The 17,321-nt window shown below is 67.2% G+C and overlaps 2 protein-coding genes across 2 annotated transcripts; one reads left to right on the top strand and one right to left on the bottom strand.

The window, feature by feature from the left end:
- Positions 1-433: 433 nt before the first annotated feature.
- On the bottom strand, positions 434-9,745 carry TMC8 (transmembrane channel like 8). The gene is made up of 17 exons (XM_056115361.1): positions 9,609-9,745; positions 9,065-9,231; positions 7,752-7,881; positions 7,502-7,650; positions 7,110-7,259; positions 6,871-6,950; positions 5,823-5,959; positions 5,367-5,514; positions 4,621-4,791; positions 4,399-4,538; positions 2,976-3,099; positions 2,468-2,565; positions 2,176-2,359; positions 1,925-2,055; positions 1,681-1,839; positions 1,385-1,463; positions 434-747 (listed from the first exon to the last, which is right to left on the bottom strand). The coding sequence occupies exons 1-17, from the start codon at positions 9,743-9,745 to the stop codon at positions 472-474; spliced, it is 2,460 nt and encodes an 819-aa protein (XP_055971336.1). The 3' UTR covers positions 434-471.
- Positions 9,439-16,479, top strand: TMC6 (transmembrane channel like 6). The gene is made up of 21 exons (XM_056115751.1): positions 9,439-9,502; positions 10,416-10,502; positions 10,655-10,773; positions 11,410-11,505; positions 11,600-11,752; positions 11,880-11,985; positions 12,083-12,176; positions 12,266-12,523; positions 12,619-12,779; positions 12,869-13,013; positions 13,175-13,333; positions 13,495-13,646; positions 13,719-13,800; positions 14,084-14,181; positions 14,482-14,577; positions 14,647-14,722; positions 14,827-14,960; positions 15,054-15,230; positions 15,302-15,380; positions 15,971-16,038; positions 16,311-16,479. The coding sequence occupies exons 2-21, from the start codon at positions 10,453-10,455 to the stop codon at positions 16,375-16,377; spliced, it is 2,370 nt and encodes a 789-aa protein (XP_055971726.1). The 5' UTR covers positions 9,439-9,502; positions 10,416-10,452; the 3' UTR covers positions 16,378-16,479.
- The last annotated feature ends 842 nt before the right edge of the window (positions 16,480-17,321 follow it).

Genomic DNA, 17,321 nt, shown 5'->3' with positions numbered 1-17,321 from the left:
CAGGCTTGCTCTCTGGCACCCCTGAACCCAGAGTGACCCCTGGAGAAAAAAATCCGGATTAAGACCTGAGCACTGTCAGGTGCAACCCCATTAAAGAGCAATGAAATAAAAATAAAAATAGACCTTCCCAGGGACCGGAGCCATAGTACAGCGGGGAGGGTGTTTGCCTCGCACGCGGCTGTCCCAGGTTCGAACTCCGGTATCCTATAGGGTCCTCTGAGCAAAGCCAGGAGTAATTCCTGAGTGCAGAGACAGGAGTAACCCCTGAACAACACTGGGTGTGACTTAACCAACCCCCAAAAGACCTTCCCATATTTTCTCCCTGTATGCCCTCGGTTGTACCCCCTTCTGGGTACCTGGATTGGGGGGCCACTGAGAGGGTCAATGGGGGGTCCTCAGGGGAGGGGGCAGAAGTGCAGGGCAAAGGGATGCTGGCTTTGGTCTCAAGCAGGGCGTGACCACAGGGTGGACCTAGAGCTCTGAGCCACTGGGGAATCGGAATCGACAAGCTGGACCCGGGTCATGGCGATGCAGGCCGGGGCTGCCCGACGCTGCGGGATCCATGTCGGAGGGTCCTGGCTGCGGAGGCCTGGGGCCCGGAGAGCCTGGGCATGGGAACCCCGGGCAGAAGGATCGTGGGCGCGAAGCTGTGGACAGTGGAGACTCGGGGCCCTCAGTGCCGCCGGGACACGAATCATCCATCAGGCGCGACAGGTCATCCACCAGGTGCCACTTCTCCTGCACCTGCTGTGGGGCGGGGCACGGAGGTGGAGCCATGTCGGGAGGCCCCGCCCACCACACAATCCCGTGTCCCCGTCCATGGAGGCCCCGCCCACAGGCCCGCCCCACCAGTCCCCTCCCAGCCTGATCCCAGGACTTAGACCAGGGCTGGACACACCACACCACCATGGCCGATCCTCAGGGGCCTCCCCCAGCTTGGCGCTGCAGGTTGTTCAGGGGATCTGGAATCCGACTCCCACGTGCCAAGTTTGAGCTCTCTCCAGGGCCACCCCAAACTCTCAGAGTTTAGGTCCCTGTCCCCACGTCTAACCATATTCCCTTGGCTCTGACCCAGCTTGAGGCTGTGCTCTATACGCGGCCCTTTCTTTTGCTGTCGTTATTGTCCTTGTTTGGGGCCACACCCTGTGGTGTACAGGGTTTACTCCTGGGTCGGCACCAGGAATCACTCCTGGTGGTGCTTAGGGGACCACATGGGATGCTGGGGATCGAACCTGGGTTAGCTGTGTGCAAGGCAAACGCCCTCCCGACCCGACCATGTCTCTGACCCCAGACTGTTCTCTTTCTCCATGTTCTCTGCCTGGGCACCCGGTGACAGCCTCAGTATGGGGACAGCACGGTCTCCAGCACGGCGACCCACACTCACCCACACCAGCTGCTTCCGGAGCTCCTGGATGGCCCGGGCATTGGCCTGGGACTGGGAGATGCACACGGTCAGGACCAAGCTGTGGACAGCCAGATCGCAGGTTAGTCCCTCCTGGACAGCAGAGGCCCTCCTTCTGCACCCCAATGTTCTCAGAATGTGTCAGATTCTCAGCCTGCCGGCGGCCACCACCCATGCCCACTTTACAGGGAGGCCCTTCCTGGAGGTCTGCCCAGGGCACAGGGGAACCCCTGGGACCCCCGTCTCATGCTCTGTACCCTGGGCCCCTTGACGAGCACCTGAGCAGGACAAGAAGGGGGAAACTGAAGGCGCGGGAGCCCAGGTAGTGGAGGACCAGCTGGCCAGCAGGAGGAAGCCGCAGCGCCACCAGCTCGGGGACCACCTGCCAGGGCGCTGAGTAGTTGCCGAAGAGGCCGCAGTCCCGGGAGGAGTGGACACTGGGGAGAGAGGACCCATGGGAGTGGGGGTGTCAGGGCCTTGCGGGAGCAGCCCCTGCGGCCCCGCCTCAGCTCCGTCCCTCACCTGCTGACCACGTAGCCCAGCGGCACTGCGGCCAGGAGCAGGCCCAGCAGGAGAACCAGCTGGAAGAAGAAGGTGGTGCTGGAGGCCCGGAAGCGCCGAGCAGACGCCCTGGAGTTCCGCAGCAAGGTGTACTGGGGGAAGACAACCACAAGGCGGCGCTCGTTCAGCGGGCAGCCACCGAGGGGTGGAGGTCAGGGAAGGGGGTGGGGGACGCGCAGAGCGGTCAGCCATCCCGAGGTCTTGACCCTCACCTTCTTGAGGTAGAAGGTGAGGAAGATGAAGACGCTGTTGAGCAAAGGCAGCAGCGGACAGTAGAAGAGGCCCATCCAGGTGACCGTCTGCCCTGCCACGATGTCCAGCACGTTCTTGGGTACCAGAAACTCCTCCCGGTCCAGCCAGACCCAGAAGCGGCCCGAGCAGCGCTCCACCAGCAGCCTGGGGGGAGGGTCCGGCATTCCCCATGGTGAGGCGCACGCATGGGCCCCCACAGGTGTGTATAAGCCTAGGGTGCCCCCCAGTCCCGCCACTGCACCCCAGACTCACCTCCTCGGCAGCGTGACCAGGAAGGTGAAGGCCACGGTGAGGAGGAAGTTGAAGGTGCTCAGCTTGTACAGCTCCTCGCCCACCGCGTTCTCCCAGCACTGCAGCAGAAGGACTGTCACCCCGCGCCGCCCAGGCTGGCTGCTGCGGCAGGAGGACCCCTGGACTCGCTAGGACTGTGAATTAACCAGGGCCTGGGGGGCAGGGTCGGAGCAGGGAGCCCTGCACCCCCACCCCAACCCGGGTGTCAGGTGTAAGCCGGGTCCGAGAGAGCTCAGAGGGCTGAGCACAAGTTTGATCCCCAGGCATGGCCCTGCCAGGAGCGAAACCCGAGCACAGAGTGGGGAGCAACCCCTGTGCGCCCCCAAACCGAAGCAACGAACAAGGACAAGAAGGCAGCTCCCAGGCTCGTGGGGTCCGACCCAGAGGGACATGTGAAGGGGCGCTACAGGGCTTGAGGGGGCGCTTCGCGGAGGGCAGCGGGACAGGAGCTGCGGGGGTCCCCAGCCACCTGGTAGTCACAGACGTTGTAGCCATAGGACTCGCAGCTGGTCTTGTCCCTGCCAATGCACAGCATAGTCTGGCCCAGCGACAGCAGGAACATCCCCAGGCTGGCCAGCTTGAGTACCACGCACCTGGGGGCGGGGCTGAGTCAGAGCCCCGCCCCGGATCTATCCCATTGGTCCAGTCCGCCCTTGGCCCACCCACCACCGGCCTCTCACCCCGCCCTAGCTCCGCCTATTGGTCACGTTCCGCTATGAACACGCCCCCACCCCGCCCCGCCCCCTCACCCCCAGCTTCCCGGCTGTATTCCCCAGAACCCCGCCTCCAAATGACTCCTGGGGAAGGGTGCCAGGGTTCGGCTTTTAAGTCGCGCTGGACGTGGCGGCAGAAGCGTTGCCCACAGCCAAGGGGCCTCCCCTCCGCAGCCCTGCAGGCATGGTGCGGCGGACCCCCTCGCAGACCGGTAGGAGTTTTGTTTTGTGCGCCCCCCGGGGCATTCTGACGCGCACTGCCTTGCAGACCACAGCAGCCCCGGGAATCCTGCTGGCCTGGGCCATGCTTTCGACTGCCCGCCCTGCTGGGCCGAGCCAAGAGGCCCGCAGGGGCGCGGCCGGGCTCAGGATGGTCAGGACTGGTGCTGGTGCTGGTTTGAGGCCACACCCCACGGCCAGTGGAGCTGGTGCTGGGGGCCGCTCCGGGGTTATAGGGATTGAACGTGGCTCCCCGGCCAAAGCAAGGTTTGGGCCTGTACCCAGCGGATGAGGAGCTGCTTGATATTGGCCGAGGCATTTAGCCACGCAGATCTCTTTCTCTCTCTGTTTTTTTTTTTTTGGTCACACCCTGCGGTGCTCAGGGTTACTCCTGGCTCTCCACTCAGGAATCACTCCTTGTGGGCTCAGGGGACCATTATGGGATGCCGGGGATTGAACCACAGTGGGCTTTGTACCAGGCAAACACCCTTCCCGCAGCACTATTGCTCCAGGCCCGCTTTCTTCAGCTTTCCACTGGGAATCAGGAAGACCATGTGGGGACTATCAGAGTAACCGGTGTGAATCGGGGTGCCCATGGCAGCAGTTGGCCATAGCAACAGGATAGCGGGGGGGGGACATCTGTGTAGCCCATGGCAACCGGGTGCAATCTCTAACACCCCATACCACTGAGCCCTGTCAGGAGTGACCCCTGAGCACAGAGCCAGGAGTCAACCCTGAGCACTGCTGGGTGCACCCCGACAAGAAAAGAAACAGAAAGAAAAGCCGGTTCCCAGCGCCCCTGACCCCACAGCCCCCACCTGACCCAAGTGCCCACACACGGGCGCAGGCTCCTGGCTTGCTCTGGTGGGAGCGAGGGGACCAGAGGGCCGGGATGGAGTGTTGGGGGGCTGCCTTGCTGGGGAGCCCCCATGCCCGCCATCACCCCTCCCAGCCGCTCACCAGACAAGGGTGAGGTTGACCTCGGTGTTTGGGGGGTAGTTCTCCAGCTGGACCAGGAACAGAAACAGCAGGGGACCCAGGAAGTTGGCCAGGGCTATGATGCCGGGGGACAGGTACTGGAGCAGCATGAATGAGGGGTCCTGCAGGAAAAGCCGCTGAAGGCACCCGCGTGGCTCCTGGCCACTCGCTGCCACCAGGCCCCAGGGCTCCTGGGCCCCTCACCTCCTTGTTGTCTTGCGAGTACTTGGTGGCCCAGAAGATGGCGCTGATGGCCCCGGCCACCAGAAGCAGGATGAGAAGGTTGGTCCGTAGGAAGCTGAGCAGGCGGCAGGCGCGCTGGGCCCGGGACAGCTGCTGGGCAAGCTGGAACCGTCGCCCCTCCTCCAGTGCCACCTGGGGTGAAGGCACCCTCGGGTGATGGCCATGCTGGGGCATGCTGGTGTGGGCAGAGGGGCTGTCCTTTCCTTTCTTTTTTTTTCTTTTTGGGTCACACCGGCGATGCACAGGGGTTACTCCTGGCTCTTCACTCAGGAATTACTCCTGGTGGTGCTCGGGGGACCATATAGGATGCTGGGAATCAAACCTGGGTCGGCCGGGTGCAAGGCAAACGCCCTATCCACTGTGCTATTGCTCCAGCCCCCGGGGCTGTCCTTTACATTTTGGGGGTCACACCTGGTGTGCTCAGGGCTGACTCTTGGCTCAGTACTCAGCGATCGCTCCTGGTGGGGCCTGGGAGACCCTCTGGGGTGCCGGCATTGAACCCGGGTTGGCTGCATACAAGGCAAATGCCCTCCCCGCTGTGTTATATGGCTCTACCTGTTTCCTCAGCTTATTTGGGGGCCCCCCTTCCGGGGGGCTGCCCCCCTTGTTGATGGGGGGATCATGTGATGCTTGGGGTGAAAGCTGAGTGTGCTGCGGCCCCCCCACCACACACACACACACACACACACACACACACACACACACACCTTGAACTCATTGCTGATCTCATGCTTCTTGATGGTGGCCGCCTCCCGCCCGCGGATGCAGAAGTCCCACGATGAGAAGACCTTGGCGCTGAGCGGAGACCTGTAGTCCTGGCTCAGGTAGAGCTGCTGCGGCAGGCCTGCCACCATCCTGGGCAAGAGTAGCCAGGCTCAGGGTGTACGCGTGCCGTGAGCGTGCATGCGCATGTCATGTGTGCGTGCATGTACACGTGTGTGTGTGTGCATTTGGTGGGAGCTCTGCTGTGAGTGTACGCGAGCATATCACACATGTGTGTGCACGTGTGCTCACGTGGGGCCCTGGCCCACCCACCAGCATCAACAGGGGCTTCGCGTCTGGGGTGGGAGGCCTCCCGCAGTTGTGTGCAGGCTTTGGCCACGGCCTGGGTGGTTGGGAGGGGCTGCGGGTGGGGCAGGGGAGGGGGCAGGGCTCACACCCACCGCCACAGGGTCCCCCAGAAGCAGAGCAGCAGACAGGCCAGTGGGCTGAGTAGGTAGGCCAGGCGGATGCTGTAGGCTGAGGCGTGCTCGGGCCCTGCCCGGTACGCTCCGTAGAAGAGGTAGGTGTTGTTGAAGGCCTGGGGGGCAGAGGGACAGCTGAGGGCCAGGCCCGCTGTGCCAAAGGCCCTCAGCTGTTGACCACCTGCTGACCGGCCGTGGGGACTGTCCCTCTCCCCATTGTGCTTTGGGGTTTGGTTTCGGGGCTCTGCACTCAGGGGTCACTCCTGGAGGGGCTCAGGGTGCTGGGTGAAGAGCACAGGTCAGCTACATGGAAGGCAAGCACCCTCCCCGTTGTCCTATGGCTCTGGTCCCTCGGGGTCCCGCTTATGTGCTGGACGGAGTCCTGGTTGGCCCTGTGCAAGGTAAACGCCTGCTCTGGCCCCCCATACTGTCCCTCTCTGGGAGAGCCAGAGTGCAGCCCACCACCACCACCGCCCATGGGCCTGGGCCATTTAAGGGCTGCTGGGTTTGGTCACTAGGACACACTCACAGGCCTGGAGCGATAGCACAGCGGGTAGGGCATTTGCCTTACACGCTGCCAACCCGGGTTCGATTCTCAGCGTCCCATATGGTCCCCCAGTACCGCCAGGAGTAATTCCTCAGTGCAGAGCCAGGAATAACCCCTGTGCATCGCTGGGTGTGACCCAAAAAGCAAAAAACAAAAAAACCCAAAAAACAGAAAAAACTTGGACACACGCACATGCGGACACACACACGCACACACACACACACACACACATACACAAACATGCGCATGCGTGCCAGGGCTGGAGTGTGGCCCCCAAACCAAACCACACAAAGGCAGAGCGGCTTAGCGGGCTGAGTGCAGGCTCTGTATGGGGCAGGCGCAGGGCTGGCACCACATCATCCCCTGAGCCCTGCTGTGGGCTCCCCCAAAGAGGTGAAAAAACCCAACCCCGTCCAGAAGAGCTGAACTATCCTGGAAAGGGTGAAAGGGTGGGGGCCCCGGAGAGGCGGAATCACTCACCCTGCCCGTCAGAACGTCCCAGAGTCGGTTCTGGAACCTGGGGACACTGGCCTGGGGCTGGTCTTGGGGGCACTGGAGGGCTGTGGAGGGCGGGGCTGTCAGGGGGCCCCAGACCCCACCCTGGGGCTGCCCCCTCCTCACCCTGTCAGGGAGCCTCCTGGGGAGGGGTCACATTGACCGAAACCAGACCCCAGGCTCTGCCCACCTCACGCTGTCCCCACGGGGTGCCGGTCACTCACTGGTGTTGAGGGCAGGTCCAGGGTCAGGGGAATGCAGCCAGGCCAGGGGCAGCAGGACCAAGCTGGCGGTCAGCAGCAGGGTCAGCAGGTTGAGCAGCAGCAGGAAGCGAAGGAAGGTGAAGTAAGACTGGATTCCGGTGCCAAAGAGCCCTGCGTGGACACAGCGTGCAGGCCAGGAAGGGTGACCGAGCCGGCTGGTGGGGGGGGGGGGGGGCGGGTGGCAATCCCCAGCCTTCAGGCCGCCCTGCACTACCGCCGCCTGCCACCAGGGGCGCTGCCGCCCGCGCATCCAGGGGTGAGTTGTAGGGCTGGGGCCGGGGGTCACCAGCCCAGGGACCCAGGACCCTCTCCCTATGGAAGCCGGTGGGCAGGGTCGAGAGGGGCGCGCCTACCCCCGATCTCGTAGAGCGCCCCCTCCCAGAGGCCGCAGCCCCGGGCCAGCCGCCGTCCAGCGTCCCGCAGCCGCCGTCCAGCCTCGTGCCGTCCGCGCTGCCACTGCCGCGGCCACGAGCGGCCGCGCCCCGCGGGCTCCCGCAGCTGCCTGCGACCGACCGACCGGGGTTGACGCGTCCCCGAGTGTCCCCCGGCCGGGAAGCCTGCGCCCCGCCACCCGCCCCGCCCGCTCCGCCCGTGGGCACGCACCGGATGAAGCGCCTGTCCACCAAGGCGTAGGGCAGCGCGCGCAGGGGCGTCCGGCAGGCGCGCACGCGGTCCAGCTCATCCTCCCGCAGCTCCTCGGGGCTGCCCTCCGGCTCCGCGCGCATCGCTGCGGCTGGGGGACGGACGTGGGAGCCTGGAGGCGCTCAAAGCCACTCCCGGCCTCAGTTTCCCCTAGCTGTCAAACGTGGGTGGGGCGCGGGGAGTGCCAGGACCTGGCCGGGCACCAGCTCCACCTGCGCAGTTCGCATGCACGCGGAGACCCATCTGAGCACGGAGCCAGGAGTAGACCCTGGGCACTCCCCGGGCGAGTCCCCCAAACAGACAGACAGAAGCTGAGGTAGCTCCGTCCTCCTCTGGGGTCACCGCTCTGGCCTGTGTCGTCCTCCCCCCGCCCCGGGACACAGTTCCCGCGCAGTCTTGCCTGCTGCACCCCGAGTCTGGCCTGCTGGTAGCCCCTCGCTTCTCTCCTGCCTCGCGGCCCTCGGGACTGGCTCTTCCCCCGGCCCCCCATGGGCTCCGGATGAGGAGGTGTGGCCACGCCCCCCATCCCTCCTTCCTCCCCTCCCCCACCCGCTCTGCACCCCTTCTCCCGGGTCCCCAGACCCCGCCCTGGGGCTGCCCCCTCCTCACCCTGTCGGGGAGCCTCCTGGGGAGGGGTCACATGACGGAAACCGGCACCCCAACACCCTGTCAGTTTGCTGCGCTCTCCCCACCAACCACTGCACTTCCGGTGGGGCCCAGGGGCGCAGAGGTGCAGGTGAGGGGGAGGGGAGTGGGTGCAGAGCTCGGCAGGGTGTGGGAGGGTCGCTCCTGGGGCTCCTGGGGCGGCCTGGGCGGGCAGGGCTGGGCTGGGGATGGGCCGAGGCCCCTTATCGGCCGGGCCAGCTGGTCTGGGCGGTAGTGAGGAGGGCGGACCCCAACAACGGTCCCCTCAACTTCCCGCCTCCGCCTGTGGCCCCGGGCCCGGGAGGCACCGGCCAATGGAAAGCAGCGGGGTGGGGAAGCCCCTCGGGGGTCTCCTGCGGCGGCCCCCTGCCCACCCCTCCAGGGCTCCCTGCCTCTGGGCCTTGCTCCGCCCCCCTGGCTTCCGTGACGCCCACTGGTGCCAGTCCCTTGCTGGTGCTGGGCATGACAGTTGGGGTCAGAGAGGACAATGCGCATGTCGGGGAGGAAGGACGGGTGCCCCACCAGGGCTCAATCAGGAGGGCTCCCCAGAGGAAGCGCCTTTGCTCACGCTGCTGCTCCCGGGGTCCCACGGCACAAGGAGCCTAGGGCATGGGGGCGCTGGGCGTCACTTGCGGGCCCCTCTGGTGTCTGAACTCGGGCGCCCTTGTCGCCCACCGCCTCCAGCCCCCCGGCCTGACTGCCCACCCCCAGCCCCGCCTCCAGGCTGTCATCCCCCAGCCCCGCCTCCCGCCGCCAGCCCGAGTTGGCTTTTCGGGCCGCGGTTTCCCGAAGGGCGCTTGAGGGGTCGCAGGCAGCAAGGGGGACAGCCTGACCCTCGCTACTGGGCCGCCAGGAGGTCGCGGAGCCGCGGTGAACGGAGGCCGAGGCCCGGGGCGCGGGGGCTGCGCCTGGGCCGGCACCGACGCTGGCCCGGCCGGTCACGTGACGCCGCCCGTGGGCAGCGCGGGGCGATCGGTCCCTCGGCGCCGGCCGTCGCGGCCGCGGGAGGTTCTCGGGGCGCCGCCGCCTCCTCGCTGGCTGCCGGGGTGCCCCGACCTCGGGGTCAGGTGAGCACCCCCTCCTCCTCCTCTCGAGACAGCAGCCCGGCGGGCGCCGGGCCGGGGAGGCCGGTCCACCCGCCGCGTCCACCGGGGCTGGGGGCGCGGGACTCACCGGCCCGTGGCCGCGCGGGGCGCTCGCGGGGCCCCGGGATGGGCCGGGCCGGGAAGGCGCGCCCGGAACTCCGCCGGGCGGAAGTGCCCGGAGGCCAGGCGAGGCCAGGTGAGGCCAGGTGAGGCCAGGTGGGCCATTGAGGCCCGGGGGCCGCTTGGTGTGACCGGGGCCGGGGTGCCCGGCCCGCGCCCCGGCCCTGCCTCTCGCCTCGCGCTCTGCAGGGGGCCCGGGAGGGCCTCCCCGCCCCCAACACCCTCTGCGAAGCCTCTTTGGGGGCCGCTGGGGCCCAGCTTGGGGGGAGCCGGGGGTCTGAGCCCCCAGGAGAGCCCCGGAGCAGATCTGACGTCCTGGAGGCGGCTGGTGGGGGATTTCACCCCGCCCCTCTCCCCCGAGGGTGCGCCCCAGACAGGGTCCCCGGCGCAGCGAGACAAAGGCCACTTGTCCGGCGGCTCGGTCCCGCCCCCTCGGGGCTTGGGAACGTGGGACGGAACCGGGACTGCGTGGGGGGAAGGTTCACGGGCTCCGGGGGGCCGGGCAGGGGCATTTCCTGGCAGCGCCGCCCCCAGGTCACTTGCGGGCATGGGGAGGGGCTCGCCTGGACCTTTCTCGCCGCTGGGCAGCGGCCTGGAACCCCGAGGGCCGACCCGCTCCCGCCTCCGCGTCCCGGCTAGGGACAGCAGGAAGGCGGCGCGCCCAGCCCCCACCCTTCCTTCCTCGCCGCCTCCTCCTCCTCCCGCCGCCCGGCCACCTGTGTGTGCGGGGGAGGGGCGGCCTGGTCAGACCCCGTCACAGGTCCTGTGTCTGCAGATGGGCCCCAGCCCGGAGCTGCCCTAGGACAGTGGACATGGCCCAGCAGTTTATCCTGGATGTCCCCGCGACCCCAGGGGATCAGGGGTGAGAGCTGTGGGCGTGGCGCTCCCCCCTTCTGAAGGGGGCTGTGGGGGCGGGGTCTGGGGGCTGTGGGGGCGGGGCTGTGGGAGGGACGGGGCGGGGCCTGTGTGCCTCCTTTGCCCACCTCTGCCCCCTTCTGTGCCCACTGTCCCCAGCTTGGAGCTCAGCCCGGACGATGAGGATGAGGTGCACGACTCCTTCCGGCAGCTCCTTCAGGAGCACGGCCAGTGGGGGACAGAGGAGGACCTGGAGCTGCAGCCCAGGAGGGCCTCGGGTGAGGGGTGTTGGGGGCCCCCGTCTGAGCCCCTCCACACCTGCGCAGCTGAAATGGGGCTCAGCCCCCTGCGGGCCGTGGGCAATCTTAGAAATTAATTTAAGGGGCTGAGACGTGGTGCAGGGGTTCAGATGCTTCTCCAGCAGGTGGCAACCCAGATTTGCTCTCCAGCCCTGCTAGGAGTCAGCCCTGAACACAGAGCTGGGAGTCAGCCCTAAGCACAGAACTGGGAGTCTGCCCTGAGCTCAGAGCTGGGAGTCAGCCCTGAGCAGAGCCAGGAGTGAGCCCTGAACACAGAGTCGTGAGTGAGCCCTGAGCACAGAGCCAGGAGTCAGCCCTGAGCCCAGCGCCAGGAGTCAGCCCCCAGCACAGCCAGGAGTGAGCCCTGAGTGCTAAGAGGGCCCCAAAACCTAAACCCAAATGTTTGCTGTAGGTGCCGAGAGGGCCTGGAGGGTGTCTGCAGGTGTGCAGACGGGGGCGGGGGTGGCTCCCCAAACCGAACAAAAACCGTTTCCAAAGTATTTTCTTTCCGATCTGGTGAGCATGTCATCCCGGGCTGTGGGGATCCTGATTGCTTCGGGCTGAAGGGTCGCGGGTAGGGGGCCGCCCCACTCTGAACTGACCTCTGTTTCCCAGGTAGGGACCAGGAAACCCTCCTGGGTCCGGAGGTGGGCCCCGAGTTCAGCGCGGCCACGCTCCGCATTCTGTCCTGCATGCCCAGCCGGACCATTGGTGAGCCCCCTCCCCTCCCCCGCTCCCAGGGAGAGAAACTGGGGGCCTGGGCACTGGGGCTGGGGGTGAGTGCTGACGGGCCCCCCACCCGCAGGCCGCAGCCGTGGGGCCGTGATCTCGCAGTACTACAACCGCACGGTCCGGCTGCGGGCCAGCCGACCCAGACTCCGTGCCTTGGGGCGCTCGGCCCGGCCCAGCCTCCGCACCTACGACCTGGAGCTGGACCCCGTGGCGCGTGAGGAGCAGGGTGAGTGAGGGAGGGAAGGAGGGGTGCTGCCTGCTGTGGGGGTCTCCCCTGCTGAGTGGGGAGGAGAGGCAGCTGGGGGGGCGGGGGTGGGGGTGGGAGACCCACAGATACCCCCCTCCGTCCACAGAGAAGCGTCGCCTGCTGGCCAGGGAGCTGCAGGGCCTGGCGCCGGCCCAGCGCGTGCAGATGCTGCGGTCCATGCCCCTGAGCCTGGCCGAGAAGCGGCGCCTGCGGTCAGTGCCCGGGCGGGCGGGTGGGCGAGCAGGGAGGGGGGGGCCGGGACCCATCCCCGTCCTGACCCGCCCCCTCGCTGCCTCGCCTCTGCCGCAGGAAGGAGAGCCTGTCCCCCGGGGCGAAGCAGCGGGCCCGGCAGGGTCCCCGGGGCCTGTCCTGCTGCGGCTGGCTGCTGGACGCCTGTGCCCTGGTAGGCCCCTCCCGAGCCCACCCCCGCGCCCGCCCCGCGTTCTGGGCCTGGGCCAGGACCCCTACGTCAACGCCCCGCTGTCCCCGCAGGCCTCGCACGAGCTGGCCCTGGCGCTGCCGTCTGGCTGGCGGGCGCGGGCGCCCTGGCGCTACGCGCTGAAGCGCATCGGCGCCCAGTTCGGCTCGAGCGCGCTCTGCTACTTCGTCTTCCTCAAGATGCTGCTGCGATTCAACGCGCTCCTGCTGCTGCCGCTGCTGGCCTTCGTGGTGGGCGTGCAGGCCGCCTGCCCGCCGCGCGCCCCCGGGCCCCCGCCCGCCTTCACCGGCCTGGAGCTGCTCACAGGCGGGGTGAGGCCCTGGCAGCGCGTGGGCGCGGGACTGGGGGTGGGGGCGGGGAGCGGCGCTGACCACTGACCCCTGACCCCTGGCTGTCCTCCGCGCAGGGCCGCTTCACCCAGTCCGTCATGTACTACGGCTACTACAGCAACGCCACGCTGGGCCCGTGCGCAGCGGGGGCCGGACGCCTGGCCTACAATATGCCCCTGGCCTACCTGCTCACCACGGGGGCCGCCTTCTTCCTCACCTGCATCACGCTCGTGTACAGGTGGGCCTGCGCCCCCCCACCCCCCGCGCCCCCGCGCCCCTCGCCGCCGCCCACCCGGCCGTTGGTGTGAGCCCTGCTCTGCCCTGCAGCATGGCCCGCTCCTTCGGCGAGAGCTACCGTGTGGGCAGCACGCTGGGCGCGCACGCCCTCACCGCCTTCTGCACCTGGGACCACAAGGTCACCCAGAAGTGGGCCTGCCGCCTGCAGCAGGACCACATCCGGACGCACCTGAAGGTCGGCGCCCCGCGAGCTGTGCCTCCTTCCCGCCCCACTTCCTTTCCCCATGCCCTGGGGAGGTCCCCTGGGGAGGTCCCCTGGGGCTGCTGATGGGCGGGGCTGGACGCTGAGAGAGGGAGGGCGCGTGACCGTGACCGTGGCCGTGGCCCTACCTGCAGGAGCTGCTGGCGGCTGAGCGGCGGCTGCGCCAGGGTCCCCGCGGCGTGTGCGGGAGGCTGCAGCGGGCCGCGCTGCGGGGCGTGGCGTGGCTGCTGTGTGCGGGGCTGGCGCTGGGCTGCGCCGTGGCCGTTTACTTCTTCTCTGAGCTCATGCTCAAGGTGGGTGCCCTGCCCTACCCGGGCTCCGCCCCGGCCCCCTTTCCGCCCTGCGTGCGCGGAGGTGGGGGGGCCCCGCTGCGGGAGGGGTGCTGCTTGGCGCCGCCCCTCCCCCACGGGACGCCCCACCCCCCAGAAACCCTCTGACTCCCCTCCCCTGGCAGAGCCCCGTGTCGGTGGAGCAGGAGGGGGCGCTGCTGGCCCTGCCCCTGATAGTCTGTCTTATCAACCTGGTGGTCCCCTACCTGTTCCGCGGCCTGGCCGCCCTGGAGCAGCGGGAGTCCCCAGGGCTGGAGGTATACGTGGCCATCTGCAGGTGCGTGTGGCAGGCCGGCCCCGGGGCGCCCCCCACCCGGAAGCCCCGCCTCAGGCTCCATTCCCCCCCCAGGAACCTCCTCCTGAAGATGGTCACCCTGGGCGTCCTGTGCTACCACTGGCTGGGCCGCAGAGTGGCCACCCTGAGCGACCAGGTGAGGGTGTGGGAGGGGCGGGGCCCAGCCCAGGCGGGGTCATGTGTCCACTGAGCGTCCCCTCTTGCAGGGCTGCTGGGCTAGTGCGATAGCACAGCGGGGAGGGCGTTTGCCTTGCATGTAGCCAATCGGGGGTTCGAGTCCCAGCATACCATATGGTCCCCCGAGTACCGCCAGGAGTGATTCCTGAGTGCAGAGCCAGGAGTAACCCCTGAGCATCGTGGGGTGTGACCCAAAAACCAAAAAAAAAAAAAAAAAACCTCAAAAGAGTGCCCTCTTGCAGTGCTGGGAGGACTTCGTAGGCCAGGAGCTGTACCGGCTGACGGTGCTGGACTTCATCTTTACACTGCTGGACACGCTCCTGGGGGAGCTGGTGTGGAGGTGAGGGGGGGCGGGGGGCCGCTGACCTCTCCCACGCCAGCCTCTGTGCCTGTTGGGACTGGCTGGAAGGGGGGGCCGTGGGGGGCCCTCACGCCTCCAAGGACTTCTGGGTGCATGATCACCCCGGCAGGGAGGAAGCAGGAAAGGGGAACCAGCCACGTGGGTTTCAGCCCGTAGGAAAACTCTGCCCTGGGGAGCGTCTGGGTGGGGAGCGTTGCATGGAGCCAGGGAGGGGTGGAGGAGTAGGCAGTGCGGGGGGTGGAGACCAGGGTCACCTTAGGGACCGTCTTCTGGACCCAGACTCGTGTACGAGAAGCAGCTGAAGAAGAGAGGGAAGCCGGAGTTCGACGTTGCTCGGAATGTTCTGGAACTCATTTACGGGCAGACCCTGATCTGGTGAGCGCCTCCCTCCTGTGGGTGGGGTGGGGGGCGGGTGGGCCAGTGTCTGATGACCCCCACCCGCAGGCTGGGGGTCCTCTTCTCGCCGCTGCTCCCTGCCCTGCAGGTCCTCAAGCTGCTGTTCCTCTTCTACGTCAAGAAGGTGAGACGCGTGGGCGGGGGGTCCCTGGGCCTCCGTGTCCCCTCGAAGCCAGGGCACTGCTCCAGCCGCCTGCAGCAGTGGCCGAGTGTGACCTCTGTCCCCAGGCCAGCCTTATGGCCAACTGCCAGGCGCCGCGCAGGCCCTGGCTTGCCTCGCACATGAGCACCGTGTTCGTCTCGCTGCTCTGCTTCCCCGCCTTCCTGGGCGCCGCCCTCTTCCTCTGCTTCGCAGTCTGGCAGTGAGTGTCCTCTGGGGGTAGGGGGCGGGGTCGGGGGCGGGGATCCGTGGGGGCGTGGCTCCCAGGCAGAGCGGTCCCGCCTCCTCTCCCCAGGGTGAGGCCCTCGAGCACCTGCGGCCCCTTCCGGACCCTGGACAGCATGTACGAGGCGTGCCGGACCTGGGTGCGTCACCTGGAGGCGGCGAACCCCGGTGTGTCCTGGGTGCCCTGGGTGCACCGCCACCTAGTCGAGGACCCCTTTCCCACCTTCATGGCGTCAGCCCTGCTCATGTGAGTGCGGGAGGCGGTGCCCCCCCACCCCGCCAGGCCCAGTGGCCCCCCCTCACACCACTGTCCCGCAGGGCCGTCATCTACCTCAACATCCAGGTGGTGCGGGGCCAGCGCACAGTCATTGCCCTCCTCAAGGAGCAGATCAGCAATGTGAGTCCTGCTGTTGGCAAGGCTCCGTCCAGCAGTGCCGGGCGTTGGCCTTGCCGGGGGCGAGGGGCGCCTCTGTGCCAGGGCGGGGGCGGGGGAGATGGGGGACCCAGTGGCAGGCCAGGATTCCAACTGTGCCGTGTGGTTCTGGCCGACCTGGGGCCTCCAGCCAGCAGGGGCGTCTGCCGCCTAAGAGCTGTCCCTGGCCTCAGCGTGTTTGTTATGGGGGGACATTTAGAATCAGAGGCCCTGCACCTAGTCACCAGTGAGGGCACTGTGGCTGGGAGGTGGCAGCTGCCCGCCTGGGCAGCCCAGCAGAGCCAGTGTGGGCCGTGGGGGCCTCTGCTGAGCGCATGGCTGGGGTGTTGGCACGGTCTGGCCTGATTACTGCTCCCAGTGCCCGTGTCCCTGCCATACTAGTGAGGGTCACGGAAGCAGGGGGCTTGGGCCTCTTTGCTCTCCTGCCTTTGAGAGACCCTTTCGCCTGCTCGGAGGATCCGGTCCCGCACTTCTAGCTCTGTGATGTCCGTGTCGTGGGGGCCGGGCCGGGCCGGGCGACTTGGGCCTCTGACGGTCCCTTCTGGCCCTTTCAGGAGGGCGAGGACAAAATCTTCCTGATCAACAAGATTCATTCTGTCTATGAGAAGAAGGAGAGGAGCAGGTGAGGCTTGGCCGGCCTGGGAGCGCGCGGGTTTCCCCGGGGATCTGGGGTGGGTGAGAGTGAACTGGGGCAAGGAGGAAACATAAGTGAAGGGCCGCCTGCGGGGGTCCAGCCTGGCCCATGCTCCTGGTCTCGCCACGCCTGTCCTCAGATCTCCTGCCCTCCCCCTCCCCCGTGCCCTGCACATGTCCCCGTCAGCTGCCTCTCTGGGGTCTGTGCGGGCCCTTGGGCTTCAGGCTTCTCATCTCCCGCGGTGACCCGCTGTGCTGCAGGGCTGGTAGGACGGAGGCTGCGGAGATGCCACCGGCTGTGCACGCCGAGGACCTGGATGCCTGGTAGTGGAGCCGGGCCTGGTGCTGCGTGGTCCCCCACTCCTCGTGGGCACCCGCTGGGTCCTGGGGCCACTATGCTGAGCTCACCCCTTCCCCTCTCCACGCTGTGGCCCCGCCTCAGTTACTATTTATTCTGATTAAACATTTTTCTTTTGCAAAGTGGCCTTGTTTCCTGGGAGCTGGCTGACGGGCGTCTGCAGCCTCTTCTCATGCCAGGCACAGGAAGCGACTGCAGAGTCCCTGGTGCCCACCACAGGCCTGGCCTGGGGTCTTTGTGGCTCCCCGTGCAGTCGGATGGGCCGGGTGCCACCTAGGGGCTGGTCTCTCAGAGGGCCTGGCAGTGGAGCCTGTGGGCCTGGACGCTGCTGGACTGAGGTGGTCAAGGCTCAGTATCCAAAGCCAGGACCTGTGGTAGGTCCTGGCAGGGGAAGGGGTCAGTGCTGGATGTGGGCAGCTGGGCTGCCTGTCCTTCACCCCCAAAATCAGCCCCAGATTTGCTCCTGTATTGGGCACCCCCTCTGGGTCAGAGGTCACATGGCACCAGGGGCTGAGTAGGACCCCCGGTGACACTGGCCAGCGCAGGGTGGCTGCTTGGGAAAGGCTGAGACTGACCTTGCTTTTGGCCAGATGAGTCTGGTCTCCTCAGTGGTCCAGACACCCTGACCTGGTTTCCCCCTTGGTCCCTGTCACAGGGCCCGTTCACCAGCTTCTGACATAGGGATGAGGCACCGAGGTGCAGTGACGGGCGTGGCCAGGGCCTGTCCCCCTTCAGTCACTGCCCCTGGTCTGCCTGTAGGCTGCCCTGCTGAAAGAGGCCCTCCTGGGCTTCCTGGGCCACCCTGTCTCTGCTGGATGGAAGCTGCGGCTCTGGTGGCCACATCCTCCCCAGTGCCCTCGGGGAGGATTGATGGGAGGGTGGGGCGCAGCCATGGGCCGGGTGTGCCAGGCTGG

Source organism: Sorex fumeus, unplaced genomic scaffold (assembly GCF_029834395.1).
Source record: "Sorex fumeus unplaced genomic scaffold, SorFum_2.1 ptg000029l, whole genome shotgun sequence".
Classification (NCBI taxonomy): Eukaryota; Metazoa; Chordata; class Mammalia; order Eulipotyphla; family Soricidae; genus Sorex; species Sorex fumeus.
The sequence above is the reverse complement of the archived record's forward strand: the minus strand, read 5'-3'. Positions and strand labels throughout refer to the sequence as shown.

Coding starts and splice junctions, on each gene's coding strand:
- TMC8 (XM_056115361.1), bottom strand. CDS start 9,745: ATGGCCCACCTGGCCTCACCTGGCCTCACCTGGCCTCGCCTGGCCTCC. Junction 7,260..7,501: donor GGCGCTCTACGAGATCGGGG/GTAGGCGCGCCC, acceptor GTGTCCACGCAG/GGCTCTTTGGCACCGGAATC. Junction 2,056..2,175: donor TCACCTTCTACCTCAAGAAG/GTGAGGGTCAAG, acceptor GTCTTCCCCCAG/TACACCTTGCTGCGGAACTC.
- TMC6 (XM_056115751.1), top strand. CDS start 10,453: ATGGCCCAGCAGTTTATCCTGGATGTCCCCGCGACCCCAGGGGATCAG. Junction 11,753..11,879: donor CGTGGCGCGTGAGGAGCAGG/GTGAGTGAGGGA, acceptor CTCCGTCCACAG/AGAAGCGTCGCCTGCTGGCC. Junction 13,647..13,718: donor GTATACGTGGCCATCTGCAG/GTGCGTGTGGCA, acceptor TTCCCCCCCCAG/GAACCTCCTCCTGAAGATGG.